At 37.6% G+C, this 24,088-nt stretch overlaps 1 protein-coding gene across 1 annotated transcript in view; it reads left to right on the forward strand.

The window, feature by feature from the left end:
- PKHD1L1 (PKHD1 like 1) overlaps positions 1-22,113 on the forward strand; it is a 125,522-nt gene extending 103,409 nt beyond the window's left edge. Inside the window, exons 64-78 of the mRNA XM_023750910.1 lie at positions 255-403; positions 480-602; positions 1,383-1,494; positions 1,575-1,691; positions 2,226-2,391; positions 4,276-4,508; positions 4,703-4,870; positions 7,227-7,384; positions 10,070-10,205; positions 13,631-13,975; positions 17,269-17,420; positions 17,813-17,959; positions 18,296-18,449; positions 21,657-21,732; positions 21,802-22,113. Coding sequence (XP_023606678.1) covers positions 255-403; positions 480-602; positions 1,383-1,494; positions 1,575-1,691; positions 2,226-2,391; positions 4,276-4,508; positions 4,703-4,870; positions 7,227-7,384; positions 10,070-10,205; positions 13,631-13,975; positions 17,269-17,420; positions 17,813-17,959; positions 18,296-18,449; positions 21,657-21,732; positions 21,802-21,988 — 2,423 coding nt within the window. The 3' untranslated portion in view covers positions 21,989-22,113. The remainder of the gene's footprint in view (positions 1-254; positions 404-479; positions 603-1,382; positions 1,495-1,574; positions 1,692-2,225; positions 2,392-4,275; positions 4,509-4,702; positions 4,871-7,226; positions 7,385-10,069; positions 10,206-13,630; positions 13,976-17,268; positions 17,421-17,812; positions 17,960-18,295; positions 18,450-21,656; positions 21,733-21,801) is intronic.
- The last annotated feature ends 1,975 nt before the right edge of the window (positions 22,114-24,088 follow it).

The raw sequence follows: 24,088 nt of genomic DNA on the forward strand, positions 1-24,088 counted from the left end.
AACGCTAAACCAAACTTTTGCAAATGAGCATACAATTATTCTAGATAACAGTAAAGGGACAATTTAGATGAGAATAAACACCAAATAGAGTAAATCATAAATGACTGAACCATGAAAATATTTGTTCATCTTGTTAAAATTTACGTCAAAATTATATATTGAATTTTTAAAAGAATTTGAACTTTGACACTGCTTACAAAACTATATGACATGATTTATAATCTTAATGATCTCATTTTGTGTTTCCATCCAAGGTCTTTCTAACCCCCTGGAAAAGTGGTCTGACAATGAGGCCCATGGGGGTTTATATGGCATCTATATGAACCAGGACGGCCTTCCTGGATGTTCTCTCATACAGGGATTTACCATTTGGATGTGCTGGGATTATGGAATTTATTTTCAGGTAAGTCGATAGAAGATCATGACTGTTTTCTTTTATGATTGTATTTTGTACTTATGTAAACTATATTGTATTACAGACCACAGAGAGTGTGTATATCCATAATGTGACCCTGGTTGACAATGGAATGGCCATTTCTTCAATGATTTATATGCCAGCTGCCATATCTCACCAAATTTCCAATAAAACAGTGCAAATTAAGGTAAGACATGAATACAGCCACATGAAAAGAGTAAACTTATTGGAGGATTAATATAAATAACCTCCTTGACTTCTATCCCAGCTAGCCCAAACCTCCCACCTTTGCTCTCATTGTCTTCTGCTAGGAAGCTTTCCATACTTCCCTTTGCTCCCCAGTTCCTTCACCTCTTCTTTTTTTTTATCCTCACCTGAGGATATTTTTCCATTGATTTTTAGAGAGAGGGAAAGACAGAAATATCAATGTAAGAGAAACACATTGATTGGTTGCCTCCTGCATGCACCCCCAGGTGGTGGGGGGAGGAGCCTGCAACCGAGGTATGGGCCCTTGACTGGAATTGAACCCGAGACCCTTCAGTCCACAGGCCCACGCTCTATTCACTGAGCCGAACGGGTCAGGGCCCCTCACCTCTTCTTGATTATCACCTGCTAACTTTGCCCCAGTTAGTTACATTTTCATTCCTTCTATGAATTTTTTCCTGAAGCAGCTTAGGTAGCTTAAGTCACTCCCTCCTCTTCTTGTTCCTATTGTGTCCTGGACATAATGTATATCTAGAAACAGAACATGTCATTATATATAATTGTCTACATATCCATCTTCCCTTGGCCACTTTGAGTCATTCCACTCTGGGAAGAAATCACACCTTTTTCATCTGGGTTTAATGATCCATTTCTGAAACGTATAGATTGTCTTTTGCAACAGTGCAATTCAGTATTACCAATTATTGTGTTTTCTCTTAGCAGTAGCTATTATTAAAGCTGTATTGTTTGAATTTTTTCACAGAGCTCATTAATTGTTGGAAGTAGCCCTGAATTCAATTGCTCTGATCTCCTAACAAATGATGATCCCAATATTGAACTTTCTGCTGCCCATCGGAGTTCTAGACCTCCATCAGGTAGAAAATTAGGAATTTTAATTTTGGTGTTCATATGAGTGCACTTTCAAGTTTCATCAACTGTCTTCTTTCTATGAAAGGAGGGAGAAGCGGGATTTGCTGGCCCACCTTTGCTTCAGCACATAACATGGCACCCCGGAAGCCTCACGCGGGGATCATGAGTTACAACGCCATCAGTGGCCTTTTGGACGTTTCAGGCAAGTTTACACATAGTCCTTGACACATCTCAATTAAGTGCTATAAAGAGTACATAGAGTATAACTAATCATGTTTCATTGTTAGTAAAAAAAATGATTTAAATGAATGTGTATATGAATCTGCTCAATATGACAAGAAAAGAAATCAGAGTCCATTTCAAGAATGGAGTAATGGGGCTGATTGAGCTAGGCTTATTAACATGCTAAAACTCACAGAGTTCCCTAGAGCACCAAGGTAGTGAGCCCTAACATGCAAGCACTTTTCAGATCTGCTAATACCACAATTGCCCTTGTCCCATTGGCCAAAACAAGTTACATGGCCAAGCGCAGAGAAATATGGAAATGACTACTCAGTGGTGTTGATATAGGGAGACAACAATCTACCACATATGGTGGTGGATTCATCTTCCACGTAAGGTAAGACCTTCATGTTCAAGGTAGTATTAAATTATGTGTCTGCTGGGATGTACACGAAATGCAACTGTACCACTTCCTCTATAGAAAGTAATTATTTTTCTATTATTTACATTTCAGGTTCAACATTTGTTGGATTCAAGAATGTTTGTTCAGGTGAAACTAATGTGATATTCATTACTAACCCTTTAAATGAGGATTTACAGCATCCAATCCATGTGAAGAACATACAGCTGGTTGACACTATTGAAAAAGCAAAAATATTTATACATAGGCCTGATATAAGGTAAAATATATGAAAACCCAGTTTTTTTCCTCTCTTCATAGTTCTCCATTGCCTTTCCCCTGCCATAGAGCTGGGAAAGTTGCTATGTTAAAATAACTGTTTTTTTTTATCAGCATTATGAAAATCAAGACTAATGCATCTGTGTTTTCAGTTAAGTTGAATATATGTATATTCTCTTATACTGTTTTTTCCCATGCATTATATTTATTTAATTGATTTTTTAGAGAGAGGGAAAACGGGGAGAGAGAGAGAACATCAATTTGTTGTTCCATTTATTTTATGCATTCATTGGTTGCTTCTTGTATGTGCCCTAATCAGAGATTAAACCCACAACCTTGGTGTATTGGGATGATGCTCTAACCAACTGACCTACCCAGCCAGGGCTCCAGGCATTGTAAATAACACTATCATTAAACATAAGAGGCAGAAATTCGGTTAGAAGTGTGCTGTACATAAGTACCTCCCCATTTGGAACGAGAGACATTTCTAACATTTCTTTGATTTTCATTAACTTTTTTGTTTCCCGTTGCTCTCCAAGTGTCTTATCTCATGCACTCCAACATTTTGTTGGAAATTAAATGTCTGTCCTTATAATCACTGTGACTGAGAGTATGTGGAAACTTAGAACAGTGATTTTTCAGTTGCAAAGGTCAGGTGGTGTCAGAATATTTGTAGAAGCTGAACCACCTCCATTCTAAGTCTTAAAAGAATATAGTCAATAACTGCTACTGTTCATAAGAGGTGCAGACTAGGAATTTAGGTGTAAGGCAGCAGTGGAGGTAAGAAATTTTCTATTAGAGATCTTTGTACATTTTCAGCATAAGGAAAAGACAGGGAAAAATGCTGCCAGACAGCTCTTCAGAGAAATGCAATGTTTCATAAATAGTTTGACTTCATCTGATTTTGTTTTGATGATAGCCCCACAGCTTTTCTCTATGGCTGCTCTCCTTCCCTTTGAGAGGATTCCCTCAATAACTAACTTGAACAGAAGTCCACATCTCAGCCTGTTCCTTTGGAAGCTGAAATCAGAGAGATCCCCAAGCTGTAGTATGAGTGCCACTAGGCACCTACCCACGGACTTGTTTACAAAACAATGTATAGTACATTGCAAATCGAGCAGCTATTTTATTATAACCAATTAACAATCCACACTCCAGGTGGCCCAAGATGAAAGCAGAATACCATCCGTGGTTGAACTGCATTGTGAATTGTTAGTATTTCATCTCTTACAGTTCGGGTGTCTACAGAATGCTTACTAAAATGTGAAGCATAAAAACCATAATTCAAGTACATCTGTTTGCATTTACATAGGCAAAAGTCTATGAGAATAAATACTAAATCTGCAGTTTGTGATGATTCTAAGAGCTTAAGATAAGAAGGTGAAGGGGACTGAATTTTTACCAAGTACCTAGATGATTTCATAGTAAGCATATAATACTTTTATAATATTTAAAGACCCATTAAAAAAAGAGAAGGAAAGGAAAAAATAATAAAGACTTTTCTGCCAACACAGGAATTTTTTATGTCCTGAACAGTAATGTTAGTATATCATGAGCTATTCACAAATATGAAATTTATTATTCAAGAAAATATGAAACAACAAAATGGAATTCTAATTTTATATCCCACAGGTATAACTTGTCCTTTTGAAATGTTAATGAATTCATAATAGACCAACTCAACACAGTGGAAAACAGATCTCACTACAATGCACATTACATATGCTACTGGGTCCTACTTTAAATCCTGTCTGAAAAGATAAGATTCAATCAATCAAATTTTTTTGGATATTCTTATCAAATACTCAAGTATACTCAAATGCTCCCTAAAAATAGGGAGGGATACTAAATCTAAGTATTCATACATTTGACCTTTTCTCCACAGGAAGGTGAATCCATCTGATTGTGTAGACATGGTTTGTGATGCCAAAAGAAAATCTTTTCTCAGAGATATGGATGGCTCCTTTCTGGGGAATTCTGGTTCAGTGATACCTCAATCAGAATATGAATGGAATGGAAATAGCCAATTTGGAATTGGAGACTACAGAATTCCAAAGGTTATGCTCACATTCCCAAATGGAAGTAGAATTCCTGTCACTGAGAAAGCACCTTATAAAGGTTTGTTGGATATTATTCTGTTAGTTCTCAAACTTGTGAAACAAGATATATCTTTTCTTTTTAATGACTGCTGTACTCAACCAATAATGTATTTCCTACTTAGTAATGTTACATAACAAGAAAAAGATAGTATGTGGATACTTTTACGAAGAGATTTCTTTTCATTGCTAAAACGTATATACCTATGTTTCTAGGAATTATTAGAGATTCAGCCTGTAGATACATTCCAGAATGGCAGAGCTATCGGTGCTTTGGGATGGAATATGCAATGATGGTCATTGAAAGCCTGGATTCTGACACCGAAACTCGAAGACTCTCACCTGTGGCTATAGTGAGCAGTGGTTATGTAGATCTCATTAATGGTAGGTGTTCAATGTCAACAAACTAGGATTACTCAAAGCATTCACTATTTAGTGCATGCATAGAGACAGCTCAAATTATTATCACAGAAAACTAGCAAACATCTGTGCCTCCCATTTGTAAGAAAGATCTATGTATAAGAGAGATACTTGACACTTCAGCAGTTTCCCGTATTAGAAAGCCAGAGCAGTGATTCGACATTGAGCACTAGAAGAAGAAAGAGAGGAAAGTTATTTGCTGAGTGATCTTCATACTTATAAATATTTTTAAGAAAAAGTTGGCCTGAGTGTCTCCAAAATGACAATTTGCCTCTCATAAATTAAAAAAACGATAATGAATCTGAACAACCAATGGGTTCGGGCTGCCTGTCACTACTTGAGTCAATTAAGCAGAGACAAGGTTGAATTATATGTGAGTGTTTCTTCTAATACTGCCAGCAGTATGGGAGAGCAGCAGGTCATCCATGAAAATCTGCTCTACCCCTCCCCATAAGCCAGCTGCTTATATTGGGTAGGACAAAGATTACAAGGGGAAGTAGGAATTACAGGCCTGGGAAAGTGGGCAAGGTTACAGGCATTGCAGGCTGGGTGAGGGTTGCAAAGGACAGGGACCTCTGGAACTAGATTGTTTCAGCAACAAGGTGGTTAATCTTTCCATGATGACAGGCAGTTCTTAGAAAAGGAGAATGGACTACATTCTAAGGTTAACTCCCATGTCCCAGGGTGTACAACTCTCAGCCAGGTTAGAATGTGCTTTCTCTAATCAGAACAGAACAATCCTAGTTAACAGAGCATGACCAATATTTTTTACAACTATAGCTAGTCCCCACGATTCTATATCTGCCCCTAACAATAATATATCATTTGGAATACTTGAGAACAAATACTCTCAGCCTACTCATTTTTTATTTTCATGAATCCTTAGAAGACTTAATCTTGAAATGATGTGTTTTGTTTTTATTTCTGAAATGAAATTTGAGATACACTGGACTAGGTGGCTTTTGTCACTCTAAATTTTTCATTTTATATGTAGAAATTTCTGTTTGTTTAAAACCCCACAAAGAAGGTTTATTTAAAGACAGGATTTATATTTTGGATGCTTAGGGAAAGTTTATGTTCTGCTTGAGTTGCAGAAGTTTATATTGATTTAAAATTTGATTGAAGTCAGTTATAAATATTTATGATAAGTTCAAGTAAGCCAGGAAATTGAGCAACACTAATGAATAAATACATGAAGAAAATTCATCATTCCATACTTCACTCAATGTTTATCCCAGCCGCTGTAAAACTGAAGTGAAATAGAGAAGTTGGCTACAAAAGTCATGGTGTACCTGTTCTAGAAAGGTCTAGATCAGTGATGGCGAACCTGTGACACGCGTGTCAGAGGTGACACACGTGTCAGAGGTGACACGCGAACTCACTTTTTTGGTTGATTTTCTTTGTTAAATGGCATTTAAATATATAAAATAAATATCAAAAATATAAATCTTTGTTTTACTATGGTTGCAAATATCAAAAAATTTCTATATGTGACATGGCACCAGAGTTAAGTTAGGGTTTTTCAAAATGCTGACACGCCGAGCTCAAAAGGTTCACCATCACTGGGCTAGATTCAGGTAGAGAAGCATCCACTGTCTTTTTGCTTTCTAGAGAGTTTATTGGAGTGTCATTTCTCAGATTGCTTCAGTTCATTAATGATGTTGACCTTCCAATACTACCTATAATCACACTCTTTAACAAAAATATATTAAAATAACAGTGGAAGGCAAAGACAATAAAAAACATACTTAAGAGTTTGTTGAATTTACAAATTAACTGATGAACAAATGAGTATAAGAAAGAGTTAATGAATCAATGGTTCAGACATAGAAATATACCTGTTTCTAGTTACAGTTCAGGCTCTATTTTTAACAACTTAACTCTGTTACAGCATATTTCTCAGCAGAGTCTGAGAAAGTTGGTTCCCCACCCAAACTCACATTTGATAGGTAGGAGAAAGGATGAAGCATTTTCTTCCTTACTATGTGGCCTGAGCTTAAATATGATTATTAAAGTAGAGAACCATGCAAATCTAGTATTTCTTCATTGACTTTCTAGTACAAATCCTCAATACCTTAGTTTGCCCGTCTTAACTTGAGCAGTATAAAATTATGGTAAGTGAGAGGAGTTGCTTCCCTGCCTTCCTATTTAAGCCAAGGTGTGAAAAATAGCTTAGATCTCTGGATAGATGGGTGGAAGGATAAAGGATGTAAATGTTGAACTTCATCACTGCCATTTATTTTTAGTGCAATTACTTGTCACACTTTGCACTAATGACATTCATCATAGGAAACATGAATTTCATTTTCTGTGGATTTAGGCCCACAGGATCATGGTTGGTGTGCCGGATACTCCTGCCAGAGAAGACTGTCCCTGTTTCACAGCATTGTGGCTCTGAACAAATCTTATGAAGTTTACTTCACTGGCACTAGTCCTCAGAATCTTCGACTGATGTTGCTTAACGTGAAGCACGACAAGGTAAGGCAAGATGGAAATAATTGCTTAAGAGTTATTGGTGTTAATTACTTGCTTATATTTCTATCTGCTAAGGACTTTACCTCCTCCCCTGTTCTCTTGAACATCGTCAGCCATAGCTTCTTTTCAAGGATCATCAGGGTACCACCAAGAATACTGTTAGCCCAGATAGTTTCATCAGCCTGAGAGCACATAAGAATACCAAACACCTCTCCCCCATATGCACTTGATTCATATGAGGCATGACACTAGGGCCTATGATTTGTGTGATTAGGAAGGAAACCTGAATTTTTACATAAAAAATAGTGCACATCCAAAATGGTCACTGGAATTACATATTTATTCTTCCATGCTGTTTTATTTATATGTGTCAGAAATATACCTTTGGACTTTAGGATCATAGCACATTATCTAAAATATCATCATTAATGTCAGATCTTTCCTATAAACAATTCAGCTGAGGTGATTAAACTTATATATACTATATGTCAGTGGGAAAGAGTTTGAGGTTAAGCAGTAGTCTCATAATTTAGATTTTTTTCTAAGAATATGAGACGTGAACATCTAAGAGTATTAGGAATGTGAAGAAAGGATACTGATGAGATGAAGCAGAGAGAGGAGTAATGAAAGGAGACACCCACCCCTTCTCAGGTGACAGCAATCACAGTTTTTCGGTTGCTCAAGGTAAAACCTGGAATCTATTCTTGATTCTTCTCTTTCTCTCACATTCCTCATCCAATCCATCTGCAAAACCAGTTGAGTCTCCCTCCCTAATCTCCAGAATCCAAGCACTTCTCACCATCTCCACTGCTACCATCCAGTTTGAGCCAACATTATCTCTTCCTTGGATGAAGGCGATTGCCTCCCAACTCCTCCTCCTGCTCCATCTTTGCCCTCTTCTGTCTATTCTCACCTCAGCAACCACAGAGGGACTCTCTTCTGTCTATTCTCACCTCAGCAACCACAGAGGGACTCTCTTCTGTCTATTCTCACCTCAGCAACCACAGAGGGACTCTCAAAATGTAAGCCAGTGAGATCATTCCTCTGCCCCAAACCCTACAATAATTTCCCTATTGGTCTTTGCCCAAGAGTCAGAGTCCTCACAGCGGCTTACAAAACCATATGAGAATCTCCCCCTTAGCTCTTCCCCTTCTTATTTTACTCCTCCAGCCACACTGGGCTTCCTTGCTGTCCTCAACACACCAGACATGCTACCACCAGGGCCTGTGTTCAGATGTTAAGTCTGCCTCCAACATTCTACCCCAGGTGGCTAACTCCCCCATCTCCTCAACTCCCATTCGCTCCAGAAGCCTACCCTGATTACCCTTCCTCTAGGCTCTACCCGTTACTTACACTCTGCTCTACCTTTTCTTTTTCTCCATAGCACTTATCACTTTCTAACCTGTTTGATACTTTGCTTTTTATTATTTCTATTAATTATTCTCTGTCTCCTCACTCTACAATGTAAACTTAAACAGGGAAGGGACTTTTGAGCGCTCCTAGAATAATGCCTGGCTCAGATAGACACTCAATTTTTGAATAAAAGAAAATATTTTTAGTTAAGAATGCAACTACAAAGTATTGTGACAGTGAATATTCTGAGCCTCTGTAGACATTTCAAAAGATTTTCCTTTCTGTCCTGCAGAAGCCAGTCTTCTTACTTTATGATTACATTTGACAGCATGAGATTTGGGGAATATAAACATGGAAAAAAATGAACAAAATTGAATCAAAGAGGAGAGTTATTTGGGCTGATTTTTATTAGTCTTTTTTAATTTTTAATCTTAACTGGAGGATATTTTTCCATCGATTTTTAGAGAGTTGAGGGAGAGGGAGATACAGAGAGTGAGAAAGATCAATGTGAGAGGGACACATCGATTGGTTGCCTCCACACATGCCCCAACCAGGGCCTGGGATACAGCCTGCAACCAAGGTATGTGCCCTTGACCAAAATCAAACCCGAAACCCTTCAGTCTGTGGACCAACATTCTATCCACTGAGCCAAACAGGCTAGAGCAGTGGTTCTCAACCTTCTGGCCCTTTAAATACAGTTCCTCATGTTGTAACCCAACCATAAAATTATTCTCGTTGCTACTGTTATGAATCGTAATGCAAATATCTGATATGCAGGATGGTCTTAGGCGACCCCTGTAAAAGGGTCGTTCGACCGCCAAAGGGGTCTCGACCCACAGGTTGAGAACCGCTGGGCTAGAGCTAATTTTTATTAGTTTTACTACCATGTTTGTCTCAGAGATAAGTATTTTTTTCAACATTAAGTAGCTAATTTTGTGTGATTACATTATACAGAGTACTGCCAAGTTTGCATTATACAGAGTACTGCTAAATTCCCCATTTCTTCTGCCCCTGGAGTGGAAAGTGTGTATTGAACTCTGTTAGCTTTTAAAGAGGCCCTTTCTTTAATTTAGAGATTCTCCTCAAATAATTTCTTTCTTACATTACACTTTTCTACTGAGAATTATCAATAAGTTGTAACATCTCTATGAATGGTTGAATGTAAGTTCCTTTAATAATTTTAGCTCAATATTTATCCTAAGTCCATAGAATTTAGTTTTAATTTTTTGCAGAAAATATATATAGTTCAAGGACATTTATTTTTTAAGTGCTAATACTCTAAATATTTTGTTTCATTGTTCTTTTAAGATGTAAAAATGTGTTCATTTTTAACAGGCTGTTCTGGTAGGAATTTTTTTTTCCACACTGCAGCGTTTGGATGTCTATGTGAACAATGCATTGGTCTGCCCCAAAGATACAGTATGGAACCCCCAACAGAAACACTGTGAATTTAATAGACATCTACACACAGGTATTTACTCAGAAAAATACAGTACACATTATATATGTTTAATTACATGTAAAATTCTTTGTTGATATTTTATTAATATCTTTAGTTCCTTCACCATTGATGAATGCAAGATAAAATAGTTTTTAGCCACCAAATACTAAAATGTGTTTATTTATAACATGTATGTCGTAAAAGATCAGTCCTGATGGAAGTCTTAGCTATCTGCAACATGCAGATATTAATTTTTTGGTGTATGATGGACATTCCTTAGCCCCCTAAGAACATTTACATTCTACACATTCAGTTTAGTTATTCCTATGTACAGAAGAAAACTTGTTTAGAATACTTATCCTATCTCTGCTTTACTTCTAGTTCACAGAGTTCAGAACCTAAATTGACAATATTGCCAAGAAAGTTAGCATAACATCAACCTAAACACCATGAAGGATATATAATAAACTAAACTGCACTTAAATGAAATATATGGAAAGGCTAAACTTACCCATTTACTAATATTTGCAAAACCAGGATTTATCTCTGCTCACTGAAGTCTTTTTGTTAATCCGATACCAATAAAGTCAATACATTCCATTCCACACGTGCTAATTTATTATCATTGTTATATGTGCCCTGTTATCTTTGCTAACAATCACATAAATGTCTGCTTTGGATCATAATATAAGCTGACATGAGAGTATGAATGGACAACCATATTCATTACCGTCTATGGAGCAAGTCCAATTTCTACTAATTATATGAATAACTAATGTTTCCAGAGACATTACTATGTGCCAGGCACTACATGCTTTCTATATAATAACATAATGAGTAAACTGAGACACAAGGAGGTAAAGTAATTTGCCAAGGTCTCTGTCTTAGCTCAAGCTGCCTAACAAAATACCATCTCTGTCTTAGCTCAAGCTGCCTAACAAAATACCATAAACCTGGTGGCTTAAAAAATGTTATTTTATCACAGTTCTGGATGCTGCTGGTACTAGGTCAAGGTGCCAGTATAATCAGGTTGGGGACAGCTTTCTTCCTGGCCTGCAGATGGCCTCCTTCTCACTGTCCTCACAGGCAGAGAGAGAGAGAGTGTGTGTGAAAGCATGCAAGCTGTCTGTTATCTCTTCTTATAAAGGCACTGATCCATTGTGAAGTCCCCACCCACATGACCTCATCCAAACCCAATTACCTCTCAAAGGCCATGTCTCCAAATACCCTCACATTAGGGGTTAGGGATCCAACACATGAATTTGTGGGAAAAGGGGGACACAACTCAGTCCATAACAATATCACAGCCAGTAAGGGCAGAGCAAGGACCAACAAACTAGCTCTAGAACCTGTGCACTAAAATTATACTCTATTACCTCCTTATACGCTAAGAGAGTCAGTGTTGCCATTTTTACATACAAATCATTATACATATTTACAGCTTAATTTTTATAAACTTTAACAGTTTTTTCAAGCTATATTTTTTGTACCAAGTATCTATTGTTCAAGTCAGGAAAGTGGAAAATATCCCAACAGGCAGAATTTAATATAAGGAATTAAATAGACATCTACACACAGGTATTTACTCAGAAAAATACAGTACACATTATATATATATATATATATATATATATATATATATATATATATATATTTAATTACATGTAAAATTCTGAAGGGCTGAAAAACAACCACTGCCCTCTTATGGATCTCCCCATACCTCTCTCCCCCACCCTCCACCTCCCCACCCCGGAATTGACATTGCTTTTATTTTTTATTTATTTATTTATTTAAATATATTTTATTGATTTTTCACAGAGAGGAAGGGAGAGGAATAGAGTTAGAAACATCGATGAGAGAGAAACATCGACCAGCTGCCTCCTGCACACCTCCTACTGGGGATGTGCCTGCTGACATTGCTTTTAAATGAACATTTTGCTCTGGCACTTGGAATGTAAAATAATCTCCCTGTATTATGAACCTGTACATATTTTTTTGAAGACATGAGATAGTTACCTAGGATAAATGGTATATGTAACAGTAGCTTGATAATAATACAAAAGCACATACTTCAGATTCACAGAATGTTTAAACCAAATTGCATCTAGAATTTATCCTAGTAGGTATTAAATAAATATTTAGTAACAATGAAATGGCTCCTTAGTGCCATTGTTATGAATGTCTATTACTTTCATAAGAAATACCCTCTTCTTTATAACATTTTCATTTCTTTTTCTTAGTAAGCCTCACTATGAAATGTGGTAAAAATCTGCACCTCTTATGGCAGTACTATTATACAATTCAACCTTTGTCAGGGCTTAATACATTTTAGTAGATATATTACCTCTTAAACATTATTACTATTGACACTGTGCCATAAAATAGTATATACAGGGGTTGGCAAAAAGTAGGTTTACAATTGTTTGCATGGAGTATAATACAATAATTAATAAATAAATATAAGAAGAAACTGTTTTGTGTACTAACAACTGTAAACCTACTTTTTCACACCCCTGTATGTTCATTCATTTTTAATGTATATAATAATCCCAATCACTTTTACAAAATTTGCTTTCCTGTTAGAATTTGTTTTGCATTAACCAAATATTTGCCAGGCTGAAATGTAAACCTATTTCACGTAAGATCCTTCTGGGATGTTTTTGGTTTTTTTTTAAATATATTTTACTGATTTTTTACAGAGAGGAAGGGAGAGGGATAGAGAGTTAGAAACATCGATGAGAGAGAAACATCGATCAGCTGCCTCCTACACACCCCCTACTGGGGATGTGCCTGCAACCAAGGTACATGCCCTTGACCGGAATCGAACCTGGGACCTTTCATTCTGCAGGCTGACTCTCTATCCACTGAGCCAAATCAGTCAGGGCCTTCTGGGATGTTTTGATGTATATTTCATTTGTGTTATATAATATTTTTCTTGGTAAAAATAGAAGCACTGAATTAAAAATGTTCCTCAAGATTTGGTATATCTCACTGCACAAACTAGATGGCTACTAAAGTTAAATTTACATTTTTTAAATTATCAAATGCCTTTGGTCAAGGCTTTAAAATTCTGGACATGTAAATAGTATTATAATACAAGGTCCTGGGTTCATAATTAGATTTTATTTCTCATTTATACTGTGTCTATAGTATTTTTAAAGTAAATTTAATGAACCAATGATTATTGTTTTCTAAATTAATTGTTTTTAATAAATTTTTAAAACTTTTAAAAAAATTTAACATATAATGATTAAAATCGGTATTATTTAAAAGATTGACTTTAATTTTGCTTGTTAGTTCTATATGTGTTTTTAAGATGCATACTTTCATATGAAAGAATGATAATGGTGAACTTTTTGGCATTTCACAAATTTAAACAAATATTAAATATTACATGGTAATTGTGATCATATGAATATGCATAACCATGCTGTTTCGACTTTTTTCCTTCATAGAGCAATTCCTTCCTAACCTGAATTCCACTGTCCTTGGTGAAAACTACTTTGATAGAACCTACCAGATGCTTTACCTTTTGGTTAAAGGAACCATGCCTGTTGAAATCCACACCACCGCAGTCATTTTTGTTTCTTTCCAAATACCTGCTGTAACAGAAGAGGACTTTTATAGCTCTCATAATCTAGTTAGAAATCTTGCCTTGTTCCTAAAGATACCAAGTGACAAAATCCGTATCAGCAAAGTAATAGGAGGGGACAGTGTGCGCAAGAAGAGATCCATGGGACTCACGGTTCAACTGGAGATTGGAGATCCGCCCCCTCAGTTCATAACCAATGACACCACAGGTACGAGTAATTGACCTTTGAGATAGAGCAATGCAGTTACCAAATCCACACCCACAAGTAACCTTATCAAGGCCTGGTAAGCATGACCTCAGGAAATCCCACCAACCCTACATCCTGAACCCTGTGAGGGCCTTAGAGACCCCTTTTCCTGCCCTACTCCTATAATCCCAACCTACTTTGGAATTATGAAGGAATTTGAGCCTCTATTTTATTATTGTAGCAATTAACAAATTCAACCACAGGATTTCACCTAATATAAAAGATCTGAGAAGTGACCTAAAGAAGTGGCCTTACAGCTGAGAGATTAAACATGAAAATAGGGGGGTGGGAACGTTCAAGGCTGAGGAGTAGTTGCTGAGAGTTTGATGCTTTAGAAGAATTGGAAAGGTCCAATAGGTCTGCAGTGGAAGGAGGCAGGAAAGGCGAGCTGCTGGAGATGAGGTTGAGCAGTAGGAGATAGTGGGAAACCAAAAGGAGCTCTCCTGTTCATAAGCTGAAGAAGGACTGTGGATATGTTCTCCTAAGGAAAGAGTAGTGGAGTGGCGAAATAGATTTCCATAGCAAAGTCACAGATTGACCCAACAAGTGCAAATATGCAAGCATATGTTCTATCTTTATTCCTATGCTACTCTAATCAGCCTCACCAACCATCACCCCTTTCTCTGTTCCTCACCAGCCATCACCCCTTTGGCCGTCCCTCACTCTCCAGACCCTCATTTTCTAGGTATCAGATAAAAATAAGCTCAACTGTCCCGTAACAGGTGTCTTTGCTGCTTTAAATTATTTCCTTAGAGTGACTCCTTTTGGGCATCTGAGTGGGTAAATGTTCTGTCTTCAGGTTTTCTTCCTCTCCATCTGTTCAGTCTGTTTAAGTTGTTATCTGAATCCCAAGGGGGCCTTCATGACCTCAGGCCCTCACGCTGCCCCCTGGACTTAATAGTCTCTGCTACAAGATGAATGGTCTTCTCGGCTCTGCACAAGCCTCTCTAGAGGCCACTGAACCTTCCTGGCCTCCTGCTGCTAATCCCCAGGGGCTAATTCCCAACCTGCTATTGTTTTATGGGTAAACCTGTGTAGTGGGTGAAGATCTCACCTTCTGCCACTAGGGGTCATCACTCATTTCCCCAGCAGGTTTGTTTTGACTCTACATGAGCCACATTGCCTTTCTGGAATTCCACCAGTTAGGCAGCCAAGAGGTTCTTCCCTTGTGGGGATAAGCCTGTGGAAAGGCTTGCATGAGTAGAGGGAGGTGCTGATCAGCTCTCTTTGTTGAAGAAAACTGGAAGCACAGGCTTGAATGATAACCAGTTCTCTCATGATGTTCTCTGCCCTGTCATAGGTTACTTCCCTTCACAAACCCTATAATCCCTGTGTTGACAGGGTCATGGCTTTGGACCCAAGAGAGTCTGTTAATTTAACCTAGGCGTTGTAGTGGGTCCATGGTTCATATACAAATTGCTCACCGACTCTTAGAAATCCTGGTTAGCCCTTACATGGATTGGGGTCCAATATTTAGCATACTAGCCACTCAAATATCCAAAGAAACTATGATGAATTTTCTATATGTGATCAAATTTCCTCACACACAACCCCTCCCAACCTCTATCCCCTTAAAGCAGTTTTACCTTGTTAGTCAGACTTATCTAGTTAGGTACACATCGTCTAAGAACTGGACATGGGGTAGAGGGAGAGACAGACCAATGGCATTTTTCCCAGACCTTTGCTGGGATACAAGTTTTAAGACTCAAGGAAAGCCTACAACTTGTCATGGAGCAACATTATAGAAAAATATTGGAAAATGGCAAAAAGATGTGCATGTAGCAGCCCCCTGGCTCCCACAGCCTTCACATAGTGTTGGATACCAAGACGTTGCCAGGTTTCCTAAAGAAGGGTCCTTAAGTACTGAGGGACCTCTGGATAAACAGAGACCTGAGGTCAGGAATGACCTCAAGTTAAGGTCTTTGGTTTCCAGATGGCGGTCTACAGAAATGGACGCCTTCACCTTCCAAATGGTCAGAGGATCTGTTAACAGGGCAGACCAGGTCAGACCTGCCACTTCATACCAAAATCCAGTGAGGGCAGGTGGCAATAGTAGTGTACGGGCATGAAGCGCCCTTGTACTGCTACCGTTAGGTCACATGAACCCGCCTGCCTGGGAGGCTGTCTTGGAGAAGAATACACAGAGGAAGTGGGGGGAAGGGGGGAATCCATAGAGTGAGCATTTGTCCAGAAGAGTCTGAGTCAACCACAAGAGACCTTTTAAATTGACAGGAACTAAAATTCCCTAAGACTGTGATTTTCAAATGTAAGACCTGCTGGCCTAGGACATGGCCTCCTTCCCGAGTCTTAATGGAAGAAACTCAGTGGTCAGAATCCTCCAGGCAGGACTCTGGATGCGGAAGATGCTGGATGTCTAGGAACAAGGGGTTGGCGAGGCCCACAGTACACCAAAACGTTATCTCGGTGACAGTTGTTTTTTAAAAGATCAAATACAGTGGAGTGTATAGAATGGAGTGGAAGGGGGAGAGAATAGATACAAGAAAGCCAGTTTTAAGCTCTTCTAGTGAGTCCACTGATGATGGCTTTCACTGGGATACTGACAGTGGGACAGAGAGATTAAAAATTGGTAACTGATGAGATGGTGTGAAGGAGGGGTGACGGGTGAAGTAGAAGAAGCAAATGTTCCTGACTAAAGAAATACAACGAATAGAGGTGCCACTTCATAAGGAGCGTTATGGAGACAGTCGATTTAAGAGGACCTGCCAAGCTAGAAAAAGAGTATAGTAACTACCCAGAGTTCAAATTAACCTTGAAAATCATCAATATCCAGAAAAAGTAACCCTTTGTTAGTAATTTAATCTATGTAGCAACTTATTAATATACATACTATGAATTTTATTCTTTCATTCCAAAATGACACTCTTTTTTAAAAAAAAATGGTAAGTGATGAAAGACATGCATGATAGTGCTCCACTTCTAAACAAAGGATGACATGGGAAAATATAAAATTGAGACAGATTTTCCCATTATGCTTTTATTCATTTTTCTTATATCTGTTTTATCTACCTTTGTTTTTTCTTTAATTCCAGCTTTAAAATATACTCTGCTGAGCTTTTCAGTTTCCTACCTTCGTTAATATGACTGTCATGTTAAGCTTATGTACAGTTAGGAAGCTATAGAATTCTATAATGTGAATGGAGCAGCACAAACAAAAACTTAAGTGAAAAACTGTCATGTGTTCTCACAATTCCACTTCCTTATAATCCTTGTGTCATAACACTGTTTCCTCATAGGTCAGATGCAATTATCTGAACTCCAAGAAGTTGCTGCTTCTCTTGGACAAGCTGTAATTTTAGGAAAAACCAGTAGTACCCTTGGATTTAATGTCTCTTCCATGTCACTTATCAATCCCATTCCTAGCTCAAGTGATTCTGAATGGATTAAGGTAAGAAAATACAACTAGAAAAATGCACTTTAGCTACTTAAAACATTGTTGCTAATTTCTTATTTCATTTTTTTTTCTATTTTAAGACTAATTTAGAGAGCATGTCTAATTTATTATTGGATATTTTATACGGTATCACTAAAATGATAAAGTAGGTTAAAAAGGAGCCTGTCTTCTAAAAAATAATTTATTGGAATAAAATGTGCTTTGCCTTGAATATTTACAACAATGCTTCATGAATTTGATCTAGAGGAGATATTATAATAATATTTGCACATATTAACATATTTTAAAATAAAAATGAATATTATACTTAGCTTGGTTAAGATGATTTTGCTACTGAATGCAGTTTATCGTGTGAAAACCACTCCATCACTCATGACCATTCACAGGTGACTGCCCAGCCAGTTGAAAGGTTTGCATTTCTTGTTCATCATGTGGCTGTTGTGTCCTCGCTCTCAGTGATCAGTCAACCAGTGGCAGCGCAGCTGGGACAGCCTCTTTCTCAGCAGCCTTCAGTAAAGGCAGTAGATCCCGACGTAAGTTATAACTCAAAGCTTCATTTAGGTGGAAGAATTAAGCTATAAATTCGGGAGGGTGAGCCAACTTCACTAATCCTGGTACTCTGCCTACCTGAGCATTGCACTATCAGACTGATATGTATGGATATTGTCTAGTACTATTTTAAAAATATTTCTTTTCCATGAATTTGCTCCAGTGTCCATATTTGTGAATTCTTTGTGTAGAAAAAAATGCTTCTACTGATTTTAAATTTGTAATGAGGCATTTTTAAAGATAAAGTTTCACATATCTTTTTTTAAAAAGCATGGGGCAGGGCAATTAGAATTCTCTACATTTAGGTTTTTTTTCTTTAGGGTAATTGTGTATCAGTTGGGATTACTTCATTGACTTTGAAGGCCATACTAAAGGACTCCAACAATAACCAAATCAGTGGTCTTGGTGGAAATACAACAATTCCATTTAGCAGCTATTGGGCCAACTACACAGACCTTACTCTTCTTAGAACAGGTGAGCGTACTATTTTGGATCCTCACATGTATTATAATTGAACAAAGCATTCTATAATATGCTGTTCAATAAATTATAGAAATCAGAACCCTATACTCTGACTTTTCAGAAAACAGTCTAGCTTACAAAAATATATTTAATATGCAAAACAAACTAGAAATTAAAAGAAGCAAGGGAAGAAATTTAAACAGGCAATTTGAGGATATGCATCAAAATTATCTCATGATTCATATTTTTATCCATTTGCACATTTGTCTAATTTTCACTAAATATGTATTATTACATTTATAATATAAGCAATTAACAGATTTTCAAATTAAAGAAATGATAAGATAGGATCACATAATTTTAATACCTTGTGCAGGAGTTGCTCTGAGATCAGAATAAAGCATATCCAATGAATCTTTACTAAGTGATATCTTCAACATTGTTACAGTAAATACAGTCATAACTTCCACAGTGATGTTTCTTATATTATCTCTCTTTGAGTTGATGGTATAACTCCAGTTAGTAAAAACCTTTCTTCTGAGGCCAAAATGGTATGTCCAAAAACAGATCCTATTGGTGATAGATTATAAAGTACCTAAAACAATGAAATGGATAAACTGCTTATACTTGAGACAGACCTCCATTAATCTGTTTACCTCAATCTGGGACCCTTTTAAGACCTTTATAGCCTAACTTCTGAAAAGCACTCTTACCACTGTTATTTCAAACACACACACACACACACACACACACACACACACACAGAATAAAGAGTACAATAAGTAAAATAATTCTAATAGTCATCTGATGTTTTTCATAATCACTAAATATCAACAACTAAAATCATTCCAGAAGAATCTTTTCCTTAGTTTTTGTTTCCTCGTGCTTTGATGATGACCTACATTAGACAATCTGGTCTGCCTACTAGGCAGCAGTATCTCAACCTTGTGTTTGATGAAGATCAAACGGCAGTGTGCTCAACATTGTGCTCTTGGACAGGACCCTGAGTATCCCATATGCTTGCTGGTTAAGGGCAGAGCCAAATTCTTGAACAGTCAGCCTAAATGGTGGTAGGACTGGGACCCTTTTATGGGAAATGAGGCACCTACAAGAGCCCTGCCTGCAGAGCAGGTTGTCCACCACCCCAGGAAGGTGGACTCAAGAAGTGGCCAATGGCAAAGACCTGACCTAGGGACCAAAGTCTTCAAAGTACCACTTCCAAATAGCAATGATCCAAAGTAACCAGGTCACTGGAGCGCTGAAGCAATGATCTAGGTTTGGGCATTTTGTCATGATAACAAAATAGCACTCTCCTTTTATACAGTAAATTGTCTTTCAGAGTTCAAAGCCTCCCTTGGAGTGTCTATCTGACCTGCTATAGAGAAAGAGCTGCTGCTCCTAATTTCTCTCTCTCTCTCTCTCTCTCTCTCTCTCTCTCTCTCTCTCTGTCTCTCTCTCTCCACCAAGTGTAGGGCCTCAGTTCCCTGGTTGTGGACAGTAAGGAAGGTCAAGTATAGTCATCTCTTCATTATCTTTAGGTCAGTTAGGCAATTTATAGATTAACAATTTTAAAGCACATCTGAGAAAATTAACAAAGCATCTTTCCTGTAACTCTTTCTAGTAGGGCCCCCACAGTTACTTCACTGTGGGAAATCCCCTTGCAGATCAGACCGTAGTCCGACAGCATGGCGGCATGCACTCTTCTACTTATAGCGTTCTAAAGAGCAAAGCAGGGCCACCTGGGTAAGGGCTGTGGTTTCTAACACAGAAAATAGGGAAGTTAACAGTAGGTGAGAAAAGGATAGAAGAAGAAGAGAGTACTCAGCTGAGACTCCATCTTTGAGTAACCTGGGTAAAAATAGTCTTACTGATGAATATAATATTTGAAACATGTTGACCTAGCAACCTATATAATATTTAGTGCTTATTTCTGTTTCTATTACTGCATAACAAGTCAGCCCAAAATTTGACGGCTTAAACAACAGCCTTTTCATTTGCTCACAATAGTGTGGGTCAGGAATTTGGGCAAAGATGGCTCATCTCTGCTCCATGACGTCTGAAGCTTCTGCTGGGTTGGCTTCATTGGAGTTATAGCCCTAAGGTCTTGATTCTGGTTTTTGTCTGGATTCTTCAGTTCTACAAGGAGTAGCCTCTCCACAAGGCTAGTGTTGGTTTCCTCATAGTTCTTCAGGAGAAAAAATAAAAACTTAATTTCTTTACACATAAAAATCACTAAGAAAAAAATACACCTGCCACAAAATTCTGTTTTTCAAAGTGAAAAAAAAAGGAACAACAAATGCACTATTGTCGTGAATTTTAACAGGAATAGAAGTCTATAGAACTATGGCTGATCATCTTGAAGGTTATATAACACATTGTTGTTTATGAAAACACAATGTGGTCAAGACCTAATTAAATTCTCTCCTTAAAAAAGAAAGGAAGAATGAAAACAGATATTATTTAAAAAAAATAGAAAAAAAGGAAGTAAAACTTCAAGGTCTATATTCTGTGTGGTAAACACTTAATAATGATAACAGTAGTCCCAGAATAAATTATGTCAAGGAAAAATATATTGATTTCATATTCAAAACTGTGGGAAGATTTAACATGTGGATTAAAAAAACATTTGGATGATTTTTTTTTCTATGTTTCACTCTCTAAAAAGATTTAACAAGTGTTTCTTCAAGCTTGTGTACCTGGGGTAAGTGGAAAGGGTCACAGTCTTGCAACAAAAAGTATCATCTGACTTAAAGCAAATGTGAGAAACAGTTAAAAAAATGTTGAACTAAGTGGAGGACATATGGGTGTTTGTTGTACTATTTTTTCAACTCTTCAAAGTCCAGCGTTCATCCCCACCTCCCTCAAGTGAGGCTGAGGCTTCTCCAGTTTCGGTCAAGTCCGTAGGGATGAAGCAGAGGTTCAGCACTTTCACCTCCAGTCGCTATTGTCCCTCATTTCAAACAGCCTCTCTCCTGGGCACTGATGCTACAGAAAGAAAATCTCGCCAGAGTGCCCCTGCCCATAGCTGATGGGAAGATTGAACTCTTCAAACTCAGAGACCCTCTCTACACTTGTTTATACTTACACTAATTCATTTGGCTCAGTTTCAAAAATACTGTGTTAGGAATCATACATTATTATAAGTCAATGAAAACCCAATTGGAAGTGTATGAAAATCAATAAAAGGAAGTCAAACACCATGATGATTTTTTTTCCTAGGGAAAAATTATAAGATTGAATTTATTCTGGATAATGCTGCTCGGGTGGAATCCAGGGCTTTCAGCCTCCCAGCGCAGTCTGTCTCTAGCGGCGGCAGCAGTGGCGGGGGAGGCGGTGGCATCAGCAGTGGCAGCAGCAGCGGCAGCAGTAGCAGCAGCAGTGGCAGCAGCAGTGGCAGCAGCGGAGCATCCACTGTGGGCACCGCTGCCCAGACAATGACTACAGCGATTAGCTGTCTGATGGGAAGAGTGTTGCTCTTGGAAATATTTATGGCTGCAGTTTTGACTTTGAACATAAATCTAGGTAAGCACAGTTCGTTTTTTATGTCATGAATGTCTCCACATACTGAGCTACCAGTAAATGGTTCCTTAATGAAGACAGCGCACCACACTTGTGCATGGTATCACTGTGGACTCGAAGACATGGTCTCAGCCAGTGAGAAAGTAATAACCTCAAGGAAATGTTACTCACTTTACCTGGTGGCATAGAGGAATGTGAGGAATGAGAAGTGCAGGTAATGTCAGGACTCTTTTTCAGTTACGAGGGGCAGAAGCTTAGTTCGAATTGGCTTGGGCAGTAACGTGACCTCACTTAACTGAGAAGTCCAGAAATAGTCTAATTTCTGCCTCCATTAGACCCAAGGACTCAAATGATGTCTTTCAGAAGCTGTCTCTCTCCCATCTCTTGGCTTCATTCACTTTGGTAGTAGATCCACTCCCAGGTAGGCTCTCCACCAACACCATCATCCCTCCTGGCAAAGTAACACTAGCATCTTCATGTTTACATTCTACTGGCCCAGCAGCTAATGCAGAAAGAATACAACTCTTTCCCTAGCTTCTTACTATCCTACCTCAGTTAGTAAATGATATTGTTCCTGGCATTTTTTTAGGATTTTTTTCCAGATGAAAATGTTAATCAACAGCTTCTTCTTTGCTACTAAATAATCTATCATTCTTCAATTAAGACATAAGATGATTTAAAACCCCTTGGTCTTGGTCCATTCAAGGTGCTATAACAAAATACCACAGACTGGGTGGCTTATAAACAGCAGAAATTTATCTCTCACAATTTTGAAGGCTGGAAGTCTGTTCTGGCTGTATCCTTACATGACAGAAGGGGTGAGGGAGTTCCATGGCGTCTCTTTTATTAGGGCACTAAACTCATTCATCATGAGGGCTCCACCCTCATGACTTAAGCACCTCCCAAAGACTCCCCCTCCAAATACCATCACATCAGGTTTTCACAAATGAATTTGAGGGGATACATTCAGACGTTAGCAACCATTAATGAAATGAAATGCTGGTCTTTAAATATAACTTTGCATTCCAAATTAATAATATTTTACTTTTAAGAGAGTCATGAAGTTCCATTAAATAAAAGGACAAAAATGGAGTGTGAAAAATACTGTGTATAAGCACCACTACTCTCTTTCCACTGTTCCACAAAAAGAATACATTATTGATTCTAATATTAAATTGATAAACTTTAAAATACTAATTTTCACCTACTACTTTTGCCCTATTAACTATACTAGTTAGACAAGTTAAAATTAAAAAACATTTTGAATCATACTCTATGTTACTACTACTTCTAAAGTATGTATTTGTATGTTTTTACTTTTCAGGAAACAACTGAAGTGCTATTCTGAAGAACAGGCTGAAAACAAAAATATAAGAACTACTTTTTTTTTTCCCCTGAACTATTTTGTTGCCCAACAAGAAAGTCTAAAAAATATGCTAAAATATTTTTATAATATATAAAATGTATTAACTTTAATCATAAAAATCAAATTTCTTCAAAATATAAATTTCTTTTGATTCCTTATATGTGTATGTACTGATTTAATTTTTTTTTAATTTTCAGAAATCTTTTATTTAGAAGCAGAAATGCCACCTTGCTGCCAGATATCCCTACAAATCATAGAATCCTTTACATAGTTGAAGGAGCTTGTCTAATTTTGACTTAACCTCTTTAGATCTGACTAGAAGTACTTTGAATTTTTATACATACTGAGGGATCTGAGTTTCTCTGTGCATCCATGAGGCTCTTATTCCAATGATCTAAGCCATTCTAATTTCTAAGAACTTGGGGGGAAATGAGACTGTTTTAGATCTTTTACAGACTAAGTTGCTGTTTTTCAGATCCATAGTAATCCCAGGAATTCTAGACTGTTCTGAATTTTGGGGCCTGCCAACTGCTGGCCAGTATTCTAAGGAGAGTTTTCTTGGTATCCATGGAACAAGCTTTTGGAATACTAGTAAGTCCAAACTCCTTCTCTGATTACTCCTCCTTTCCAGTCAAAAATGCCACTCCTAAGAATGTGACCTTCTTCAATCCCAGGCTACACCAGAAGAGACACTTATTTCAAGAGGATAAAATGAGATCATGCCAAAAAGCCACAAATTAATGTAGCTAAGTCAACCAAAAGCTCT

This window comes from Myotis lucifugus, unplaced genomic scaffold, assembly GCF_000147115.1.
Source record: "Myotis lucifugus unplaced genomic scaffold, Myoluc2.0 scaffold_17, whole genome shotgun sequence".
In the NCBI taxonomy this organism is placed as follows: Eukaryota; Metazoa; Chordata; class Mammalia; order Chiroptera; family Vespertilionidae; genus Myotis; species Myotis lucifugus.